The sequence below is a fragment of the Rhinopithecus roxellana genome, chromosome 1 (genome assembly GCF_007565055.1).
Source record: "Rhinopithecus roxellana isolate Shanxi Qingling chromosome 1, ASM756505v1, whole genome shotgun sequence".
NCBI classification, from domain to species: Eukaryota; Metazoa; Chordata; class Mammalia; order Primates; family Cercopithecidae; genus Rhinopithecus; species Rhinopithecus roxellana.
In genome coordinates this window covers 183,365,239-183,388,634 of record NC_044549.1, presented here as the reverse complement: position 1 = coordinate 183,388,634, position 23,396 = coordinate 183,365,239, and the positions used below count along the sequence as shown (strand labels likewise).

Below are 23,396 nucleotides of genomic sequence, written 5' to 3'. Positions count from 1 at the left end.
ATGGCTAGGAGGTCAGCCAACTTGGCAAAAAATAAAAGTCTTGATAACATTATCAGGCCAGTGTATGGAGAAGCCTGATGCACACTGCTGTGAGGAGTGTACACTGGCCAAGGCCTCTGGAAAAGCACTTTGTAATATTGATTGGTTCTAAGTGCATGCACCCCGTAGCCCAGCAATTCTATTTCTAGGTGAATTTCCTCCATAAATATAGGGATATGCATTTTTGTGGCAGTATTATTGTTTATATTAATGAAACACTGAATGGGCCCAAACACCCACCCATGGGGAACTGCATACTCGGTAGGGGTTTCTCAGGCCTCCCTGTCCAATTCTGTTCTCTTCTCAAGTCTCACAGAAGACACCTTTCCCAGCCACTTGCATGGAGCACACATAACTAGTTCTAATCAACAAAATGTGATCCTTCCCCATCTTACCTGGGATTCTACCATGAATCTGGTGCCAGGTCATATCAGAGGCAATAGTCCTCCTCCTTCCTGAGGGAAGTAGACTAGCACTGAGGGTGAAGAGCTGGAGACCTGAACCTTGTCAGGCCTGGAAGGAAATATGGGCTTTGCTGCTCACTAAGGTGGAAACTTGGGCAAGTCATTTAGCCCTTCTGGGCCTCAATTCCTTCATCTATAAATTGGAACTAGTTGTAGTACTTGTCTTACAGTCTCTGAAGTTAATTGAGAAAAACCATGTCAGAGGCTTAGCACAGGGCCTAAACTGCAGCAACACTTTAATAAATGCCAGTTATTAGTATTAGGGGTATGCACGTGTGTTCTTATTCCAATCAGCTATCACTGCATAGTGGAGCACCATGGCACATGGCACGGTAATGGTGTATGGTCTCTGTCTCCAAATCCTTGGTGCTTCACAGTCTGACCTGTGCAGACAGGTGTGGGTGTGGACATGGCTAACCTCATAGAGCCTCATGCAGACCCTGTCCCTGGGCATGGGCACAAAGCCTGCCTTTCACTTACAGGGAGAGCCAATTCTCACCTGGTGCTCAATTCCTCTTTGCTGGCCAGCAGATGACAATCTCTTTGTGAGAACTGAGTAGCTTTCCATTATTGCTCACGGAGTACTGGCAGGGCATGGCAGTGACTATGGGTTCTCACTGACCATTGCCCCCCACCCCACCCCAGCCCTCACCTCTGGGCACCTCTGCCCCAGAAGAGCCAGCCTGCACCTGGCTTCATCTCACTACATAGCTGTCATGTAGGTTCACTCCAACTGCACAACGGAGCACCCTTCATTGCCATTTCCAAGGTAAGCCTGGAAAAGTAAACCTCTGAGGTGACTCAGAAGAGCTGCTTAAAAGGCCACTTTGGGCATCTCCTACAAGTCTAAGCCACAGCCAAGGAGGGGCCAGCAAACCATTCCAATTAGTACCATTGCCATAACCTACTAGTCTCCAGAATGGGGAGGGGGGACAGATTGACCTTAGTGTTCAACTAGCCTCTAGTTATCTATTCTTCAGCCTCTTGAAGACAAGCCACTCTTCTTGATGTGGCTTCAGAGCCAGAATACTTTTCATTTAATGGGGTGGAGGTAGTCTCTGGCACAGGGTGGAGGGAATCATAAGCCTTCTGTAGGTTGACTTCAGACTGCAGCCTGCTCTGTGTCTTCAAAATCATCAGTGATTATTTATACATTGGAAAGTCCAGATTTTAAGCCCATAGCCAATCCCATATCATAGCAGTTCTCAGGTGTCTGGCTCAGACTTGGCATTTTCCAGCCAATTGTGGGGAAAGCTTCTCAGAAAAAGCAAACACACAGTTTCAAAATAAATCACTACAAAATGCTGGCTTTCACATCCTATGGCACACATAAACCAGAAAGCATGGACTTGCTCATACTGACTATAGGACCCATTCCTGTCTACTTTGCCTAACTTCATATATTATTCAGAAACCCTCTTGGCAGGTATCACCAGAACCTTTTTGTACACTTCCAGTTATGGAGAGATCACTAACCAGGCAGCCTCTGCTCTTTGTGGATATCATTCAGAATCTACCTTTATGCCAAGTGGAAAGTGGCTTCCCTCTAAATATCTGATGACAGTCAAAGACATTGGGATCCCTCGTCTTTGTCACACCTAAGTGAAGCTATCAGTGATGTGTGGGGGTTTCTGGCTTTAGCGTCCACGCGACATCCACATGTATTACCAAACCAGGGAATCTGGAAAGTCACAGTCCTGGTTTGGGAAAGGTTGGCTGGTACCAGATTTCCAACATGGCAGCTGGAGACTTGGAGAATGAAGGAGAGTACGGGTGGTCTCCAGGAAATGTCAGGAAATATACTGGTCCTTGGAGAGGGGAGAAGCCTGCAAGCTCAGATGTAGGGACAGACTTTGAGAAGCATACTGATGAAAGGTACAGCCAGGGGCCCACCCAGTGTAATGGGATTCAGGGTAGATTCTGCACCTGACTTTGGGACAAAGTGAATGGTCAGCAACAGGGGGTGCAGTGGATCAACACAGGTTCCAGGACTGACCGGCAGTGGTGACTCTGAAAAGTGACCATCAAAAGGACACTGGCAAGAGGTCTAGGAGTGAGTCACAGCTCAGATCCCACTGTGAAATTTGGGCTTGGTCTCTGGCCATATGAAATCGGGATCTGGTGCCATTATCATGGATGGGAGATGGGAGACAAAGGGGACCAAAAGGCCATCTGGGGACCACCTGTGAGAAGCAAGGGATCAAGATGGTAGCACGGGTTGCACACAGATTTGTAATCACATTGTGATGGGGTAGAGACAGGGGAGTGATGGAGTCAGAATTTAGCCAACCTAGGATGACTCTCCAGGAGAATTTGATCTAAAAGCCTTTGCACCTATACTTTTAATGTTTTCTTTTTTTCTTTTTCTTTTTTTCTTTTTGAGACAGAGTCTTGCTCTTTTACCCAGGCTGGAGTGCAGTGGCACAATCTCAGCTCAATGCAACCTCCACCTGCTGGGTTCCAGTGATTATCCTGCCTCAGCCTCCTGAGTAGCTGGGTCTACAGGTGCATGCTACCACGTCCAGCTAATTTTTCTATTTTTAGTAGAGACGAGGTTTCACCATGTTGGCCAGGATGGTCTCAATCTCTTGACCTCGTGATCCACCCGCCTTGGCCTCCCAAAGTGCTGGGATTACAGGTGTGAGCCACTGCGCCTGGCCATGTTTTCTTATTTTTAATTGCATATCTTAGAGACTCAAAACCCACTTCTTAAACATTATTCATAAAAACCCAAACAAAGACAACAATTTACTGAGCGCTGTGCATGTGTCTAACACTGAGTTAGGCATTTTACATACCATTCACAATGGACACAATAATAAACAATATCCTCATTTTGGGGGACATAAAATAGAGATTCAGGTAAGTTGGGTAACCTACCCAAGGCCACACTGTGAGGAAGGAGTGGAGCTGAGAGTCAACCCTGGTTTACCTGATTCCACAGTAGGACTCTTACCACTTGACTGCATTGGACACACCTGCTCTGTAAGGTCATGAAGCAAATTAAAAAAAAAAAAAAAAAAATCAAATCAGCATGTCAAAGAGCTTCCAGTCCAGTGAACAGGCATGATTCTGGTACCAGAATAGCTCTGAATAGCTGAGAATGCTCAGGGTGTGCAAAGCAAGGCCTCCTCCCATCTGGGAAGGAGGTGAGAGGCTGGTAGAGGACAGAGGATGCAGAGCTGCTCACTCCTGACTGTCTTCACCTTAGAGGTGAACAATTGGAGCAGAGAATATTGAAGAAGCTGAGCTGTGGCAACCATTAAGTCCCAGCATCCATTCCAGGCCAGTTCTGCCTTGGACCAGAACCTATACATTTGACATCAAGACAACTGCCTGAAACCACAAAGGAGCATTCACGGCAAGAGGGAACCCTAAAGTCATGGAGAGGACAGCTTTGTTCTGATTTTTAAAATAGAGAAGGGAGTAGATTACACGGATGCACTTCATCTTAATCCCTTCCTTCTGGAACTTCACAAGTAAATTGGTGCTTTGTAATCCTCAAGGAACGACCGACAAGAAATTGTGTGTTCTCTACGGGTAAGTCAGGCCAGTCAATATTCTTTCTTTCTCTAAAAATGCATTAGCCTGCAAAGAAAAAGAGTATAGAGTATACAGTAAACCCAGATTTCCACAAGAGTAACTTCTAAAAGTAAACAAATACTTGTATATTGAAGGAAGAAACGTTAACTAAACAATAGTGCCAGTGCTTGAATTTTAGCTGCTTTGAAAATTACATCAAAGTAGGGTAGACAACTCTGATAAGAGTAATAAAATAAAATCGCTTACTTTTATTGAATTCTTCCTGTATGCCAAATATTGTTTTATTTATTTATGTATTTATTGAGACAGAATCTCGCTCTGTCTCCCAGGTTGGAATGCAGTGGTGTGATCTCAGCTCACTGCAACCTCTGCCTCCCAGGTTCAAGCGATCCTTCTGCCTCAGCCTCCGAGTAGCTGGGGCTACAGGCACGTGTCACTATGCCTGCCTAATTTTTCTATTTTCTTTTTAGTAAAGACAGGGTTTCACCATATTGGCCAGGCTGGTCTCGAACTCCTGACCTCATGATTTGCCTGCTTCGGCCTCCCAAAGTGCTGGAATTAAAGGCATGAGCCACTGTGCCCAGCCTAAATGGTATACTGCATTTAATTCCCATAACAGTGCAGTGAGGGAGGTTCTAATATTGTCCCCATTTTATGGATTAGGAAATAGAGACAGAAAAGCTTTGTCACTTGCCCCATGTTGCTGTTCAGTAGTAGAGCAGGACTTGAACCTGGTAGGCACAGGCTCCAGAGCCCACAGGCTCCAGAGCTCACTTAGCAATTATGCTAACACTGATTATCTGAAAGATGATAAAAATCAGTATTTAAAATGCTCTGTATGTGAAAGTGCACTGTGCCTAAATCCTCAAGGCAGAATGTCTGAAATCATACTGATAAATGCACATAGGGGAGACCTAAACAGACAGCATTTCCCGAGGAGACAAACAAAAGCACTGGCTGTTTAGTGGCTGCCACATCTGGTGGGAGCTCACAGTTTCAGCGACTGCAACCAAAGTGAACACAAGGTTGCAATATCCCAATCACAAGGAAAATCCATGACTTTTCTACTGAACCTTGCTCTGGAGTGAGGATCACAAGTCTCATTCTGGCTGCCATATTTTGAGAGCTTTATCGATAAATGTGAGAGATTCAGAAAAGGCCAGCCAGGAGCCTGGACATATGGCAGAGGGGCAGGGGCGTGGGTCAGGAAATTTGGGCAACAGTTAAAGCAACAAGTGTTTAGCCTCAAGGAGATAATTTTAAAAAGATGAGAACATTGTTCTTAAGCATTAAAATCACTGGCCTGCTGAGCATTGGTCCTCAAGGACTGACCAATGGACAGGAGTAAAGAAGGAGTGCCCAATCTGAAGTCCAGAATGCCTCTCTCCCAGCAATGGGTTACTGCTGTTGGCAATGGAGTGATGTTGTCCTGCACAAGACATGAGCTGTCATCACAAATGCTCAGAAAAATAAAAGTGGCATGACCGCCTCTGCCTCTCTGGGTTACTGGAGGGAGAAGGCTAACATTGGGAGGATTTGGGGTGGCAGTGCTCAGAGTGTCAACAATCTGTGACTCCAAATGCTCTTACGAAATTCTGAAACAGACGTGTTAGCTAGTGTGCCTGGTTTTTAGCTTAAAACTTAGAGCTACACAATTCCTCAAAAAGGTTATACTCACTTGGGTCAAACAACTATGAAAAGAAATTGTAGATTACAGAAGTGTGAAAGCACATTTACACAGGCAACGCTGACCCTTCCTGATGTGGTAGTGACAGTTATAAATAGCTTCCAGCTTGCAGTCATACTCCCTCCTTTTGCATCCAGGTGTATAAACCATCTACTGTCCAGCATGGGGCGGGGACCCAAATCTAGGCTTGTCCTCTGACTCATTGATCTTTGACCTTTGTCTGAAGTTCACCTCAAGGAGAACACAAACTACCTTCCCTTCAAAAACACAAATGTATTTTTTATGGGCAACATGGATTACACATCAGGGTAATATCAAACAGTCTCTTTACCTACCGAATAGAACACACAGGGTAACTCACACTAAAGCCCTGGTCAGCGATGGGTAGAGCTCAGCTGGAGCAAAGCAGCCTTCTTTTACTATTTTGCAAGCCCTAGATTAACCCAAGTAAAGACTTGTTAAAAGGTCGACTTTTGAAAAGTAAAACCACCTCATTGTGTAGACATGCAGACAAGCAAGCAGTCCCCAATTTACGACACTAGATTCCTGTCTCATGTGGAGTGCTTATTGCCCTATTGGCCTGAAGAGCTCCTCCCTGCAGCAGCAGCCTCAGAGGTTTCCTCTTGGTCTGATTTCCTCCCAGGTGAGCTGGGGCCCATCACCCATTTACACTGGCTACCCTCTGGATCCTCCCTCTGAATTCGGGCAAATGGTGTCCATCAGTCACTTTCCTTCTGTTTCAGTTTCTCCTTCAGCCCTCCCTGAGCTCACTCTAGCCACGTTGTGCTTCCTGGCTTCCACTCGCTTCTCTCCCCCATTACTGCTCCCAGCCTCAGCTAAAAATGTCCTTTGCAGGTCTTCGCATTGCTCTGACCACTCAAGAGTGAAAATGGGCCAGGCGCAGCGGCTCACGCCTGTAATCCCAGCACTTAGGGAGGCTGAGGTGGGTGGATCATGAGATCAGTTCGAGACCAGCCTGACCAACATGGTGAAACCCCATCTCTACTAAAAACACAAAAATTAGCTGGGTGTGGTGGCGAGCACCTGTAATCCCAGCTACCTGGGAGGCTGAGGAAGGAGAATCACTTGAACCTGGGAGATGGAGGTCGCAGCAAGCTGAGATCACGCCACTGCACTCCAGCCTGGGTCAGAGAGTGAGACTCTATCTCAAAAAAAAAAAAAAAGAGTGAAAATGAAATAGAAACTGAGCCAGAACAGGTGGGGATTATTCTGAGAAGTAGTGAGATCCTCCTTTGAACCACTCAAATAAACACAGATGCACTCACACATTCACACTCACAACACACCCCATCCCTCCTCTCTCTCACATACGTATTCACAGCCCCACTCCCTGCAGCCTTCCAGTCTGGCACACAGGACATTGATGAGGAGGGGAAGGCCCTGTGGTTCCAGTCTGTGAGAATTCACTCAATGACCTTTCTCCCCAGAAGTCATAAAGCAAAGGACAGAGGAACATGACCCAACTCTCAAGCAATGTTCCCAAACTTTCACAGCCTTCAGAGTTAGTCGCAAGGCTTGTTAAAACTCTGATCACTGGGCTCCACCTCCACAGCTTCTCATTCAGTGGCTCTGGGGTGGGGCTGAGAATTTTTATTTTTAGTAAGTTCCTAGGTGACACAGAGGCTGCTTGTCCAGGGACTGCATTTTAAAACCACTGACCTAAAGGAAACAATCAGTGGGGATCTTACTGAGCATGAAGCAGCAGATCCTGTGCCCAAGACCAGAGGGTTTATAAGCTGATGTCCTTACAGACCCACAATGCTCTATGGCCACCAAACCTGGCTGCAGAGGCCACTTGCAGAGGACATCCTTCTGTGCCTGTCATCCCAAGGCCATTTCTACCCTCTAAGCCCTATGCACTCTTCTCCATCCACCCTGCTTCCCTGGAAAGATCAGGGTCTAGGCCCTGGGAATGTCCCACTCCTGAGCAGTCTGTCCAAGGGACATGATCCTTATGCCACAGGGACGCCACCCGCCACCCCCCACCCCCACCCCACCACTGCCCTGTCATGCCTGGGATAAAAGAGGGAAACAACTGCCAGCACCTTAAAAAATGAAACACGAACTTAAAGGAGAGAAACCAGACTATGCAGGAATGGGACAGGGAAGAGCAGATTCTTATCCTTCTCTATGCAAGGCAGATTCACGAGTGAGAATAACAGCCAATCACCATCATTGCCACAATGGTTTGCAACATCATTCTCAGAGCTCCCAAATTTTAGCTGCCACTGAGGTCATGGCACTGGAGTCAGACAGACCTGAGTTTTCATCTTGAGCTTCACTTGCTGAGTTTTCTTGAGTTCACTTGAGCTGAGTTTTCACCGGAGCTTCACTTGCTTTCTGGCTTTTAATTCTCACAACCTCCTAATTCGAGTTCCAGCATACCCAATTTTATCCAGGAGGAAGCTCGTGTTCCAAAAGGCTAAGTAACTTGACCCAGGTCTTACCGTCAGGAGACAAACTCAAAATCCCTGCCCTTGCCACTAGTCTTCCCTGTCTCTCAGTGTCAGTCAGGAGGGAGGCCAGGGATGGCCTCCAGGGGAACCCTGAAAGACTGGCAGGCACTGTGTCCCTCATCTAAGGGGTTGGTAGGTGGGCTCAGGGGACACAATGACCTCTGAAGTCCCTTTTTCATTCCATTTCAAATGATCAAAACCGCAGAGAGAAGTCCATTGCGTTTGAAGAAGAAATAAAAGAAACAATGCAAGCACTAGCTTGCCTCTGTGATCCATCAAAATTTATTCCATGTGAGTGACAGAAAAGGGGTTTTTGTGGTCAGCAATGTAACAAGGTAATTATTTTCACATCAGTCCTTCTGTATAGTTTTTCACAGATAGCAATCTTATAAGGCATAATTATCTATTTTAACCTGCTTCATAAATTCCTCCTTTCCATTTCGTTCCCCGGTAAACTAGAAATTATTTAAAACAGAAGCCAAGCCCTGCATCGTGGTGCTGGGTTTCACATTGCCGTGCACCTCTGAGTGCGTTCCTGGCTGTCCCTCTGCCCAGCTGACCCCACCATGTCTCCCTTGCCATCTGGTCCTCCTGTGGAAGGGAAGTGTGTCTCAGTGTGAGGAGCTGCTAGGCCTCTGCTGCCTGGGAATGGAAAGCCAGTATTGTGAGCCATTGCTCTTGCCCAGCTTCTTGGCACCTCTCATCCGCGAGGAGCAAGCTCGGCAGCTTCTCAAAAGCTCTTCCTGTGCCTCCTTCCTTCTCCCACTGCACACCAGGTCGCAGGGTAGGGCGGTCACCTTCTCATTTGTTTTCAGCAGGATCTTCAGGCCAAGATGACTGTGTGGTTTGGGACCATACCATGGATTCTGCTGTGATGCTCAGTGATGGCGTCAAGCCTAGGCTCCCCCTACAACATCACTTTTATTTTCAGATATCCAACATCCTCTCATGCTGGAAGCTTCAATATCTGCTGCAATCTTCACACTTTCCAGGGATGTAACCAAAGCAAGTTCTAACATCAATTGAGAGTTTACTATGAAGCAGGCACTGTGCCAAGGACTCTACAATACTATTTGGCTGAATCCTCATAATAACTCAGAAAAGCATACATTATTATGAAGTTGTGAGAATAAAATGACAGAATGTAAGAAAGCTAAGAATTTAGACCAAAGTCACAGAGAAGTCAAGAGACAGAATCAAGATTCAAACTTTTGTCTCTGAAGTGCCAAAGCCCATCTTCTACCCACTACATGAAATCAAAGATTCTATGAGCTTTCCCAGAACCCACTCAAGACTGAGGCAGTTTAAGGATGCCAGAATTCACCAGGGAAACTGAGGGCCTCTGGGCAGTGCCTCAGTAAGCAGTACAGGGAGGAAGGCAGCAGTTTTTTCAGCGGAAGCACAGCAAGCCCAAAGCTCAGAGCTGGGTCCTCAGTCCATAACCTTAGCAACCCCTCCCTGCTGGTGGGGCTGCACCATCCCCTTGTCCCCTCCCATTGTCTTTTCATATGACCCCTTCCCTTACTGTCAGTAGCCCTTCAGTAACTCCTCACTGAAGGTGATCCCCACCGTTCAGGTAGTCTGTCTTTATTCAGGGAGTTTCATGAGCAGGGAGTGGTGGAGTCACTTGTCACCTGCCTCTAGCTATCCCCCAAGCTCCCACCTCATTCCATACATGGCCTAGGTTTGAGGGAAGAGGCATCCTCTTGGATATGAGCAAGTACTGGGAAGATCTAGAGCTGCAGGACTGGGTAGAGGTGAAGGGAGGAGAGAGAAGAAGGAAGAAGGGAGCTAGTCATCCAGAGACCAGCAGCAGTGATGTGACTGCAGACTCAAAACACAGAGCTCTCTAAGCCACCCTTTTCTGACGTCATCCGGAGCCCACACCAGCCCCTTTGACACTGTCTTGAGGTGCACCTGCATCTTTGCGCAGTCCACTGGCAAAATTCAAGGACAAGGCTGGACACACAGAGGCATCTCAGAGGTCAAGGGGCGGGGTGTCCCTGGGTCTCCCAGTAGATTAAAAAGAAAACAAACAAATGCCTAAACAGGGCTGCAAAAGGTACCATGCATTCCAAATGTTTACATGAAATAAGTTAACACTTGTAGCACTACAAAACTACAATGACTATATGTGTGCCAGCCCAAAGGGATCAACAGGATTCATTAAAAATATTAATTCTTAGTGCACTATAGGTTTTATGGCCTTGTCAAATGACACATTTTAAAATTCTAAAACTCTTTATAAATTTCCAATACTGCCAGTGAATGCGTGTGACTACTGATATAACCCATTTAAAGTCAACAGCTGCACACTAAACCTGAGGCCCCTCCAGACTTCCAGACCTGGACTCTTGATCTCTCCTGACACTTCCTCCCTCCCTCATGCGCACAGGACCTGAACACTGTAGATGTCCACTGCCCTGTACATTTCAGAAAGACAAAGCTCTCCTTCTTTACCTGGGTACCCACAGTGCCCAGTCAGGTTGTGTTTGTCTCTCGATGGAATGGACGGAAGAGTGAATGTGCAAAGTGAACCAGTACCTGTGCCTTCTCCACCCCAACCAGTGTATCTCAGGCTGGGCTGGACCCTTGCACTCCTGCCCTGCTCAACCCACTGAACCAGCAGGAGCCCCAAGGCCACAGTACAGGGCTGTGCCTTGCCTCAACAACTCCAGATATGTTCCTTGTATCTGAAAAATTATTTACTGTGGTGATGTACAATGCCTTTATAAGAGAACAGATGGCACCTCCAATTAGAATGCCTTAAAAGGAAACCCTAATGAGATTATAAAAGCCAACAAATTGACTTTTTCATACAGTATTTTCCTGGCACACAATAAATCAAATATCTAATGAGTTTCAATAAACTAATAGATTTATTTATACGTGTTTTGCCTAGCATGGCATTGCACCTCAGCCCTGCCCTATGGGTCCCTTCAGTGAGTGCTTGTCCCTGCATACCAAGGCAGAGAGCTGGACAGTGCATCTATAAGCTTCTCTCAGGACTGGCCACCACAGCCACATGTGGCTTTGATTCAGCGATTTCTGGTCTGACCCAAGCATGCTAAAGCCTGCTATATCTGGAGAGTAGAGGCATGCAAAGGGTGTGGTAGCTGTAGTCACACATATAGGCATGTCTAATAATCACCTCCATTCTGGGTAAGATGGGGACACTGTGGTGGGACTATAGGGGGTATATGTAACCCCAGAGCTAACTGGACCAGAGACAGGAGGAAGACACCTATACGGTATGATTTATTATTAACTATTATTATTAAATTATTATCATTAGTTTTAGAGATGGGATTCTTGTTATGTCACCCACACTGGAATTGAACTCCTAAGCTAAAGTGATCATCCTTCTTCAGCCTCCCAAGTAGCAGAGACTACTGGTGCATGCCACCATGCCTGGTTCAGGTCTGATTTTAAGGAGGGTAGACTCAGGATATGAGTAGGTCCAGTGGAGTGAGGATCTAGAAAGTACATACTGGAGGTTTTGGGAAATTTCTGCTTCCTGCCCCCTCCTCCAGGTATTAACCAGGCATTAGTCCTGCTGGTTCAAGTACATCAGATCAGATGGCTGGAAGATAGGCCTTGAGAGAGAGAAGAGAGAGATGCTATAGCAAGGAGGGCAGCAGCACATCACCATTCTGAGCATTTAGTCATTGGTTTACCTTTCCTCTAGGTTACTGTACTCAGGGACTGAATGAATTTACAGGGTGTGTCTGCTGAAGTGGGAAGTTCGGAGGCTGAGCCTTCTATTTGCATGGTTGATCTGTAGAAGGAGGCCGGCCAGTGAGAGGGGTTAATGAGAAAGAATGGAAAGGAGTGTTTCCAGGAGGAATAGTGTGAGATCCTGGGCATATACTTTGGCAATCATGGAGACTAGTCTTTGGTCTGAACATCCAGGGAGCAGTGATTCAGCATCCTTAAGTGGTTTCTAAAGAAGTACATTAAACAATGCTTTTTGGGCTCATGGAAGACCCCCAGAGCAACCTCAGAAGTCAGTGGAGGAGACAGCACAACAGAAAAACAAGACCTCTGGTCAGCAGATACAATAATTTTTGTTAATATTAACTCACCAGAGAGAGAGGTCTGTAGAAAATCAGTTCAAATCTATACACATTGATTGAACTCAGGAACTTGATCTAGAAGATACTTTTATTCGCCCTCTTTACTCAGTAAAGGTTACATACACTACAAGGCTAGAATTAAGAAGTTCTTCCACTCGGAGTCCAGTCACTTTTTCTGTTCATCAAACAGAAAGTATATATGAAACATTCTTCTGTGCTGGGGATGGATGGAAGGGATTTGGTCCAAGGAGGTGTAAGGAAAGGTCCCTGCTCACAGGGAGGCAGGCAGCATTATCCAATGCAGAAGAAAATTCTAACATATTAGAGGCTAACCTGGAGCACTGACTCCCAAATACAATGGGAATACTGAAAAGAGAGGTCATCCCCACTTCAGGGCTAAAATGCTCAGAGAAGTAGGAGCAAATTATCCAAAGTACTGTGTGGGGACAGTAGTGATTGCCTCCTCCCACAATTATGGGGGAGAATATTGGGAGAAATGCACCCCTTCTCACATCCCTATCCAGAGATTGCAGCTGCCTTTCTCCGTTTTTGGCAGGGAGACTGCTCTTCCCTCTGTATTATATAATGGGACAGTGATGTAGCCAATGCATTAGCTCCAGTCCATAGAATTTCTGCCTTGGAGATGCACTCTGTGGTCAGGCCGCTGGTCTTGTCATTTGACAGGAGCACAAGCACTACATCAGGCTGGGCATTGGAAGGCACACAAGATGAATATATGGTCCTGATACACAATAGTCTTCATTTGGTAACTGAGATAAGTACAGAATAACTGAACAATTAATAAAATGATGAGCACTCTGAGAGGAGTCTGGTTACAAATACATAGGAAACCCAGCAAAGAGGTAGGAGATTCTCAGCTATAGGCACCAGGAGGGACTTCTTGGGGGAGGTGATAATAGATCATGATTTTGCATCCAAAGAACTCTCCAGTCTAGCATCTGATGAACAGAAATTACCTTTCCGGGGTGAGAGGAAGGCCCTGTTATATGGGAGGAAGGGGGAAGGAAAAAAACGTAATCTTCACCCAGTGATACGTAGGGACAAGGCCCCTGAACTCCGAGCACAGGAGATGTATGTTTCAGCACCACGGCCAGCAATTCTACTTTGCCCTGGGATCAAAGGATGATGTCTTCTCTTCCCTGCCCCAGACCCACCACTTGCACCATCAGGGAACCAAACTCTCCAGCCCAAAGCCGTTACTAGACACTTACTAGTGCATGCCACTTCTGGAGGGTCAAAGTCCGCTCGGTAATAACCAGTCCGACAGGTGCAGATGGGAGACGCCTCTGCAGGGGAGCGGCTGTTGGAGGGGCAGTGGGAGCAGCCCTCAGCTTCCTGGCTGGCCTTGAATGTCCCTGCAGGGCAGGCTAGAACACAAAGAGACCATGTGATAATTAATGGAAGTGTGGCAGCCAGAAACTCTTCCCTACAACCAGAAAAGGAGTGTCTTCCTCTTTAAAGAGAATGGGAAACCCATATTTAACACTTCCAATTCTTCAAAAATCCCTTGTGAAATATACATTCCTGGTACCAATGACCTCTCTCACTTGAACAAAATGCATAATAATTCTTCCCTTCCAGGTGTGTCAAGAGATTTAATTGAGAAAACAAATCTAATGTGTAGCTCAGTTCCTGGGACATAAGTGCTCTATAAATGGTTACTTCCTCCTCTGTCTACCTGGTTAACATCCATGGCCTTTCCCTGAGCCACTCACTAAAGACATCTCATCTTATGGCCTCAGATAGAAATGGGTCCGAGGTTTTTCAATGACATGTTGGACCTACAGTTTTTCAATGCCATGTTGCAGTACACATGAGGAACACTGTGAGATGTATTAACAAGCTCTTGTTATGAATGATGGTAAAGGGCTGAAATTCATAAGTGATTCTTCAAAACTAAATTAGAGTGATTTCAAGGTTACTGCCTTAACAACACCATTCTCCTTTAATTGCATTTTGATATGCTTTCAGGGGCGGGGCAAGGAAAGGATGACTTTGCAGACAGCGCACCAGGGAACATGTCATGCACTTGGTGTCATCTATCACCCACATGGCAGTGGGGAAGGTTGGGAACACCTGCTACAACCTGATCTCCACTGGAGGGGCCCTCACATGTGCAGCACATCCTCATAATTTCCTGTGGGATCAGCTTATAATGAGTCATTCCCTGAAAAGTCTGGCTCCAAGCTGTCCCTTGGGTCTCAACTTTGTCTTATCTGTAGAGACTTTTGAGCCCAGGTATCTGGTTTCTTCCTTGCTGATCCCTCACAAGATTGATCCTGCCTACCCTAGTTCCCCAAGGCCCTCCCTTATTATCTCAGCCCCTACTCTTCCTGTCCCCATGAAACCTACTCTGGCTCATCCTCCTTTGAGACTGGGTAAAACTTACTGACTGGTCAACTTGTTTGGCTTTCTTACACACCTCATTACTTCATTCAACAAACATTTACTGTGTTCCTGCTGAAAACATGACATAGGGAATTCAAGAATAGAGCTTGCCTTCAAGGAGCTCTTGATCCAATGAAGTCATATAAATCTAATACAATGTGATCATTGTATAATGGAAGAGCCATTATAATGGTTTCTACTTATAGAAAGTTAATCTTCTCAAATGTATTGTTCCCTCCTGTAAAGTACAGAATATTCTTTAATAACAGCAGTAGCCACCATCTGTTAACTTGTCTTGTTAAGTGCTTTACATGCATTACTCTATGCGGTAGACATTATTATCTCCATTTTGCTAATGAGGAAACTGGGACACGGAGAGGTTACAAAAGTTACCAAGGATCACACAGTGGGAGAAATGATAGTGATGACGTACACATAAGCTCTTTGAAAAATATCCACTGCTTTTCTGCTAAGACTAGAAGAAAGAATTGTTTTCTATGCTGTGAAAGTTATCTCACTCCATTGCTCACTTAAGGTGAGGAAAAGGTTTCAGTTTCTCCAATTGTGTGCTGGGTGGGGTCCCATTTTGGACAGGAAGGAATCTCTGAAACACAGTGTTCTGGAATGGCACAACCCAAATGTGTTCCATGGGATCCACATTCTTTGGACTGTTAACACCTACGACAAAAGGGTACCGTGGCCAGATATTTTCAAATGCTAATTTTAAAAGTTCATCTTATTCTTTGTTGAGAATTTCACAGAACTTTTTAAAATGCTATGTTTCACCAAGAAGCCTTACTTTGCAGAGCATCCCTTGGGATCGGGGAAGACACTGGAGTGAATGCTGTTTCCCAGTTTTGGGGAAACAATGCCTGTTGTGACCCACGTAAAAAGGGACCACTTCCTGACTCATCTCAGCACATTCAGAAGAAACTTCTCTGTAGAAAGAAAAAAGGTATGTCTGAGTCTTTACTAAAGATCTAACAAATAAAACATGAAAGGGAGAAGCTCTGAACGGCAAAAGTATGCGAGACTTTGGCTTACTAATCCATCTTTCCCAGCCCACTCAGTACGGTCCCTCCTTCTGTTTTTCTCCTCTTTCCTTTTCTTCTTTCCATATCTCTCATCTCCTGTGAGAAATGCTTGGCTCTTTTCCTAATAAATCCCCAGCCTTCCTGGCCCTGTTTGGTTCTGCAGCCAGTGAATACAAACAAATCCCAGGCCTGTGCTGCCTGGACTTGGCAGGAGCTCTGTCTCTGGAGAGTGGGGGAGGCGTAGTGGTGACGACTCAAGCATTCACATTTGGCCCCTGCCATGCCGTAATTTTCTTAATGTACCAGTCCAAGAAGAACAAGGTGTTTCTAGCACATAAATGCCTCCTCACTTTACATTTAATAAGTTAAGAGCATAAACAATTGTCCTGATATCCACAAGTGGCAGGGGGATGTGCAAAGTGCCTCTTCTGAGGTTTCTAATGGAGGACGGTAGCTCTGGGTGACTGAGTCTCTGAATTCCAAAGTGTACACGAGAGGAGCAAGTGGAAGGGAGGAGGTCCAAGCTGGACATTAGGGAGAGAAGCTTGGGGAGTGGTTGAGGAGAGAGTTTCCAGGATGGGGTCTGACTCCATCCTCCCCAGAGAAACAAGCATTTGGCAATGGTCAGACAGTCCTGAGCTCAATTCTTGGCTCTGCCAGCTCCTAGCTTGGTGACCACTGGCAAGTTATATCATCCCTCAGAGCCTCAATTTGCTCATCTGTATAAAAGGTCTATGAAAAAGAACTGTAAATTTCTCACAATAACTCCCACAAATCATAATACATTAATAATAAACTCAAATATGAAATGTCGCTAGCATCAATGTGTGCTGAATAATGCTAACTCCTCTCCATCCCAACTTACCCACTCCCCCAAAAAAAAACCAAAACAAACAAACAAACAAAAACAAGATTTCTTTGCAGGGACGTTTAGAATTCAGGGTCAGAATACAAATTTCAAGTCCCAAAGTGGGAAAATAAATCCTGGAACCCAATGGAAGAATGTGTTTCTACATACATGATTTCTGTTATGTATAATGGGTGAATCATATCTACAAAATATATTTTACATATAATTACAAAATGTATGAATTTCCTTAATACTCAGACTTCATAACTTAGTACTTTCATAAAATCTGTCTAGGCATGCCTTAATTTATAAAAGAAGCAGTATTCCTAAATTCATTTATTAAAGTGTTTTTTTTTTTTTTTAACTTTAAGTTGTGGGATACATGTGCAGAATATGCAGGCTTATTACATAGCGATACATGTGCCACTGTGGCTTGCTGCACCTATCAACCCATCATCTAGGTTTTAAGCCCCACTTGCATTAACTATTTATCCTAATGCTCTCCTTCCCCTTGCCCCCTGCCCCCCAACAGGCCCCAGTGTGTGATCTTCCCCTCCCTGTGTCTATGGGTTCTCATTGTTCAACTCCTACTTATGAGTGAGAACATGCGATGTTTGGTTTTCTGTTCCTGTGTTACTTTGCTGAGAATGATGGTTTCCAGCTTCATCCATGTCCCTGCAAAGGGCAGGAACTCATTCTTTTTTACGGCTGCATAGTATTCCATGGTGTATGTATGCCACTTTTTCTTTATCCAGTCTATCATTGATGGGCATTTGGGTTGGTTCCAAGTCTTTGCTATTGTAAACAGTGCTACAATAAATATACGTGTGCATGTGTCTTTATCATACAATGATTTATAATCTTTTGAGTATATGCCCAGTAATTTATTAAACTTTTAGATTGTTGTGCTATACATTCTCACAGAATTCATACTTTAAACAAGGGTTAAAGTGCCAGGCTAATCCACAAAATCTTTTTAACTTACCTTGTATCAGGTGCCATTAATCAGAAACAAAAGTTAACAATATTGTTGTTTCACTAGAAATTTAACATAGAAATATAAATAAGAAAATGATGCTGTCCCTTGAGAAAAAGCAGCTTTAACTTGGGGTGATAAATAGAACTTCTGCATGGATTCTGATGGAGAATATTCAGGTCAAGAGAAGCAAAAGCAAATGGCCTTTGGAGCCAGGTCAGTCACTTAAGAATATAAAGCAGCCGGGAGTCACACATTGCAGAGTGGCGGAGACTCTGGCAGCCCGGAGACTGCTCACCTGCATAAAGACTCTACGATTTCAAACAATAATAATTAAATACGGCAGTAGCCTAACCAAACACATCTCAGCACTTTCAGGCAATTTGAGGTAAATAACAGAGTTCTCTGCTTTCATATCATTTCAAAACTCAGGATTTCCTTTACAGAATTATGGTCAGCACTGTTGCTACAGTTGGGAGCCCCTCGTTCAACAAAAATTTATTGACTTCTAGCCAGACACCAGGCTATAGGAATAGAACAGGGCACAGATGGGGTAGCTGACATAAGGAAGCTCCCTTCCTGGTGAGGGAGGTGGATGATGGAATGCTGCTTCTGATACAGCAGGATCTGCACTATGCTTGTGTCACACAGGGGACCAGGTGGCTGGATGTACACCTTTTGCAGAGTCTCCTTATAAGATGAGAGTCATAAGAAACTTTATAAGAGAAGCAGTATTCCTGAGTTCATTTGTTAAACTTTTAGATTGTAACTTGTAACCACACTTGTGGTATACTTTCTCATAGAATTCGTGCTTTAAACAATGGTTAAAAGTGTCACTTCAGGCCAGGTGTGGTGGCTCACACTTGTAATCCCAATAATTTGGGAGGCCGAGGTGGGTGGATTACCTGGGATCAGAAGTTTGAGACCAGCCTGACCAACATGGCGAAACCCTGTCTCTACTAAAAATACAAAAAAGAAAAAAAAATTAGCTGGGCATTGTGGCATGTGTCTGTAATCCCAGCTACTCAGGATGCTGAGGCAGGAGAATCACTTGAACCCAGGAGGCGGAGGTTGCAGTGAGCCGAGATTGTGCCACTCCACTCCAGCCTGGGTGACAGAGTGAGACTCTGTCTCAAAAAGAAAAAAAAAAGTGCCATTTCTTGGTAGTTGGCAATGGTGATTAAACAGTTTATTGTTGATGGTTAGGAGATGAAATTCAGAAGGAGAGGAAAAGACAAAGGGAGAAGAAAAGAGGTGGAAGAACAGGAGAAGTGTGAAAGGAAATTAGGTCAGAAAGTGGTCAGCTTCGAACTTCATGGGGGAGAGTTCCATTATGTTTCCAGGAGGTGGGTAGAAAGAGAAGAGCCACCTGCACCTTGCTGTGTATTCGTATTAATACAATGGGACAACATAACTTGGAGGACTGGACATTTCTAACACCAGTGCAGCCTACAATTGCCTCGTTTCCTTAAGAGAAGGGGGTTTGCTTTCCTCCATTGTAAGTGATCTCAGTTCAGACAGAAGGCCTAGAAACTTGCATAGCCAAGGCTTTTGGGTGGCACTTCTCCCCCTGATCTCACCACCCATCTCTTTCCTCACCCCCAACTTCAGAAAAGGGGAGGAGACAAGATCTGAGTACCCCATGCCTAAACATGTGTATATTTTCCATTCAACAGACAAAACACACATGTGCCTCCCTGTTCAAGTGCCAAGGGATGGGTGCACGTCACCTCTGGTTGGTATCCAGAAGGTCACCTTGAAACGTCCACCCAACTTCTCAGCACCTCAGCGATGTAACAGATGACCTTCTGCTTACAATACTCTCGAGATACCCCTCTCCTCCTGTCCCTGCACGCAGACTTCCAGTGACACTGAGTCCATCACCTACAGTACTATTACTTTATAAAGAAACAGATTAAGTGTCTCATAAACAGTGCAGTGATTGAGATCATGGAAAGCGCTTCTCGTCTCCATCTGCAGCATCAGGTTATGAAGCATTTCCAAGCAGCCAGGAAGAGGAAATTAATAGAAGCAAGAGGGAATAACCACTTTTATGCAATTTCCTCAGGAGATAGTGGACCATCTAATCTTTATTGGAGCCCTTTAACCTGTCACTCAGCACTCACCAGAGCCTCTTTAGCTCTCACAATTTTTCTTGATATCAAAGGAAGATAAAATGAAGACCTCAAAATACTGTTTTATAATTTTCCGATGTGGAGGGTGCGTATTACCTCTGCCCCTCCCCCTCTCAAATGGGGCCTCAAAAACGACATTTTTATGCAGCATAAATGTGGGAGAGCTTAACTATTCTCAGTGCATGGTCGAGGGGGTCAAAGCTACACCGCAGGGAGGAAATCTCTCCTTGCATTTTAAATGTGATTCTTTCCTCCACCGCCACCTTCTGTCCTTGCTCTTTCTTTTTCATAATCTGATTACTTCTTCTGATCTGTTTTTTTCCCCCAAATGAGTTTGCAAAGGTTCATGCCAATGAATATTCATCCCCTGCTTAAGAACTGGGTGCCTTTTTCTCAAGGCAGGTGCAGCTCAGCAGCTTGCTCAGGGAAGTCAGTCTGCCTCATGGGGCAACTGGGAGAGAGGCAACGCATGTGCTTCTGGCCAGGAAGAAGGAGGTTCACAGTCCACAGTTCATTGCTCCTACAACCTCCCCTTCCTTTATCTTACGCTTTGCTCTCATTCTGTAAGAGAGGCAGAAGAGCCTCTCTCAGCAGCTGCTAAGAATTGTGCGATAGGTGTGATGTTGGTGGGCAAGAAATTCCTGTGGGTCATGCAAACAGCTCTACATAGCTCCTTCCATAGGTCTTGTGGCCCCACATTGGGCCACTATTTAAAGTCACTTCTGTGGCCAAATGTCCCCATCGCCTTCACATTACTGGTGGCTGACCGAATAGGTTCCCAATTCTGAAATTTCAGGCCTGGTGAAACTCCCTAGAAGGAGGTGGCATGAGGTCTCTGCACTGGGATTCCTCTGTCTATTCTCAAAAGCAATCTTTGCTTTCCCAGAATGGGTTTTCCTGAATAGCCCCAGGACATTCCACTGGGACTCAAAGCCTTATGGGAGCTCCCATTTCCCCTTATATTCATGACAATGTGTTGAGAAAACCGACGGCAAATAAATATTTCCCAAGCACCCATCCATTCATCCATTCTTCCTTCCTTCCATCCATCCATTCACCCATCCATCCATCCATCCATCCATCGATCCACCGAATGTACTAGTTTGAAAGTTCTCTGAAGGCTGACACTAGGTGTTTTCATCATCTTTGTATTTCCCTTTCCCCAGCACTTAGCACAAACTTTACACATAGGCATACACATTCTATGGCTAGTCGAATGAGTGTTTGCTGAAGGACTGCTGTGATAAGACCCAAAAGATAAAAGCTGTGATGATAATAATAATAATAACAACAAATATGGTATTAATATTAGAGAATGTAAGATAATGAGCAGTCCCACACAAAGTGTGGATTCTTTTTTTTTTTTTTTTTTTTTTTTTTTTTTGAGTCAGGGTCTCACTCTGTTGCCCAGACTGGAGTGCAGTGGCGCGATCTCGGCTCACTGCAACCTCCACCTCCCAGGGTCTAGCGATTTTCCTGCCTCAGCCTCCTGAGTAGCTGGGATTACAGGCATGTACCACTACCACCTAAGTTTTGTGTTTTTAGTACAGATGGGATTTACCGTGTTGGCTAGGCTGGTCCTGAGCACCTGACCTCAGATGATCCATCTGCCTCGGCTTCCCAAAGTGCTGGGATTACTGGAGTAAGTCAATGTGCCCAGCCAAAGTGTGGATTCTTATCGTTTCCTGGGAGAGTTATTTGATATGCATTAAGAGCTTCAAAATGTTGAAAGCTTTGATTCAACAAACTTATTTCTAAAAACTTATTCTAGAAAAATAAGCAAGCAGGTGTAGGAAAAGATCTATGTTTGCTGATGTTCATCACAGTGTTATTTATAACAGGGAAGAAAGAAAAAAGAGAAGAAGAGGGAGTGAGGAACTTAAAAGTCTGATAATAAGGTATTGGCTAAATAAATGATGCAACATTCATATCATTCATATAATGGAATATTGCACAGCCAAGGAGCTGAGCTGAGCACAGCAGGTCAGGGTGAAGTGTTTATCAATAAAATTTCTACAGCAGAGGTGGAGAGGCTGTGTGCCAGAGGTTTTTAGAGGAAGGGGAGAGTGGGTTGCCATTGGAAGGCTGTCTAGAGGAGGCGGTTTGTGCACAGGGCCTCAAAGTATGGGTAAAAGTTGGCACAGAGGGAGGATGGGAGTATGAGGCAAAGGGAAAAGATTGCACCAAGACTCAGAGAGAGCAGGATCCCTAGCTTACCTGGGGAAACTTTGAGAGTAGTTGTAGAAGGTGCCAAAAATACAAAGCATTTATGGGGGCCATGGTGGGAGGAGGGCTGGAGCACATTTACTTCTACATCAACCTGGGCACTTGGAGCCAAATGAGTCTCCAGTTCTTGCCTCCCTGGGCCTGTTGCCAGCTGTAATGGCCTGTGCAGAGGGGACACTTAGTTGTGTCATACACTTGTATCACTCATGGTGACACTTGCTGAAATTGATGAATACTGCAGGCACCATGACACAGAAGAGACTGTAACTTATTGTGCTATTAAGTTGTTCAGACAGCAGTAGAAGTAGCAAGCCTAGAATGCATCCACATGGAAGTTGTTAAAGAGGTGGGCCAGGGTGGGGGTGCTTTGCCTTGATAAAACGGGGCGATCACTGCTCAGGACTGAAGGGTGACAAACAGAAGAACAGTGTCTCAAGCGAGAGGGACAGACACTCGGGTCCTGATGGCAGCCTGTTCCCAGAGTGTAGCCAGGGCCTTCAGAGCCAGGGTCCTGTTCGGTTGTAGGAGGCTGTGCTGGGCATCAGTTTCTCTCAGAAGAGAGTCCAGGCCTGGATCCTACAATCCTGGTCCAAGGTCAGTGATTAGGGTGTGAGAATTGCCATAAAGCAAGCCCAGGTGTTTTGTAGTGATCTAGGCCAGGTTCTCAAATTGGTCTCCAAATTAGCAGTGCTATGGACTAAAAGTTGCCCCTCAAAAGGAAAAAAAACAAAAAACAAAAAAAAACAAAACACCAAATCATATGTTGAAGCCTAATTCTGAATGTAATTTTCTTCTTTTCTTTTTTTAGACAGAGTCTCGCTCTGTCACTCAGGCTGGAGTGCAGTGGCGTGACCTCATCTCACTGCAACCTCCGCCTACAGGGTTCAAGTGATTCTCCTGCCTCAGCCTCCAATGTAGCTGGGACTACAGGCATGTGCCACCACTCCTGGCTAACTTTTGTATTTTTAGTAGAGACAGGGTTTTACCATGTTAGCCAGGATGGTCTTGATCTCTGCCCCTCTCGGCCTCCCAAAGTGCTGGCACTACAGGCATAAGTCATAGTGCCCAGCCCCGCATGTGATACTATTTGAAGGTGAGGGCTCTGTGGAGTAATTAAGTCATGAGGGTGGAACCCTCATAAATGGGATTAATGGCCTAATAAGAAGAAATACAAGAGAGCTTGCTTTCTTTCTGCCGTGTAAGGATATAATGAACAGATGGTCATCTGCAAACCAGGAAGCGGGCCCTCACCAGACCTTGGATCTTCTGGCACCTTGATCTTGGACTTCCTAATATTCAGAACTGTGAGAAATAAATGTTTGTTGTTTAAGCCACCCAGTATTTGTTACAGCAACTTGAACGAAGACAAGCAGCATCAGTGTCACCTGGGAACGGATAGAAATGCAGAATCTCAGATCCTCCTCCAGGCCTACTGAACCAGAAAATCTGGAGGTGTGACTCAGTAATCCAAATTTTATCA

General features: G+C 45.2%; 1 protein-coding gene across 1 annotated transcript in view; it reads right to left on the bottom strand.

The window, feature by feature from the left end:
* The window catches only part of EPHB1 (EPH receptor B1), a 445,762-nt gene that overhangs the window by 134,973 nt on the left and 287,393 nt on the right, over window positions 1–23,396 (bottom strand). The window contains exon 4 of the mRNA XM_010364833.2: window positions 13,519–13,674. Within this exon, the coding sequence (XP_010363135.1) occupies window positions 13,519–13,674 (156 nt within the window). The remainder of the gene's footprint in view (window positions 1–13,518; window positions 13,675–23,396) is intronic.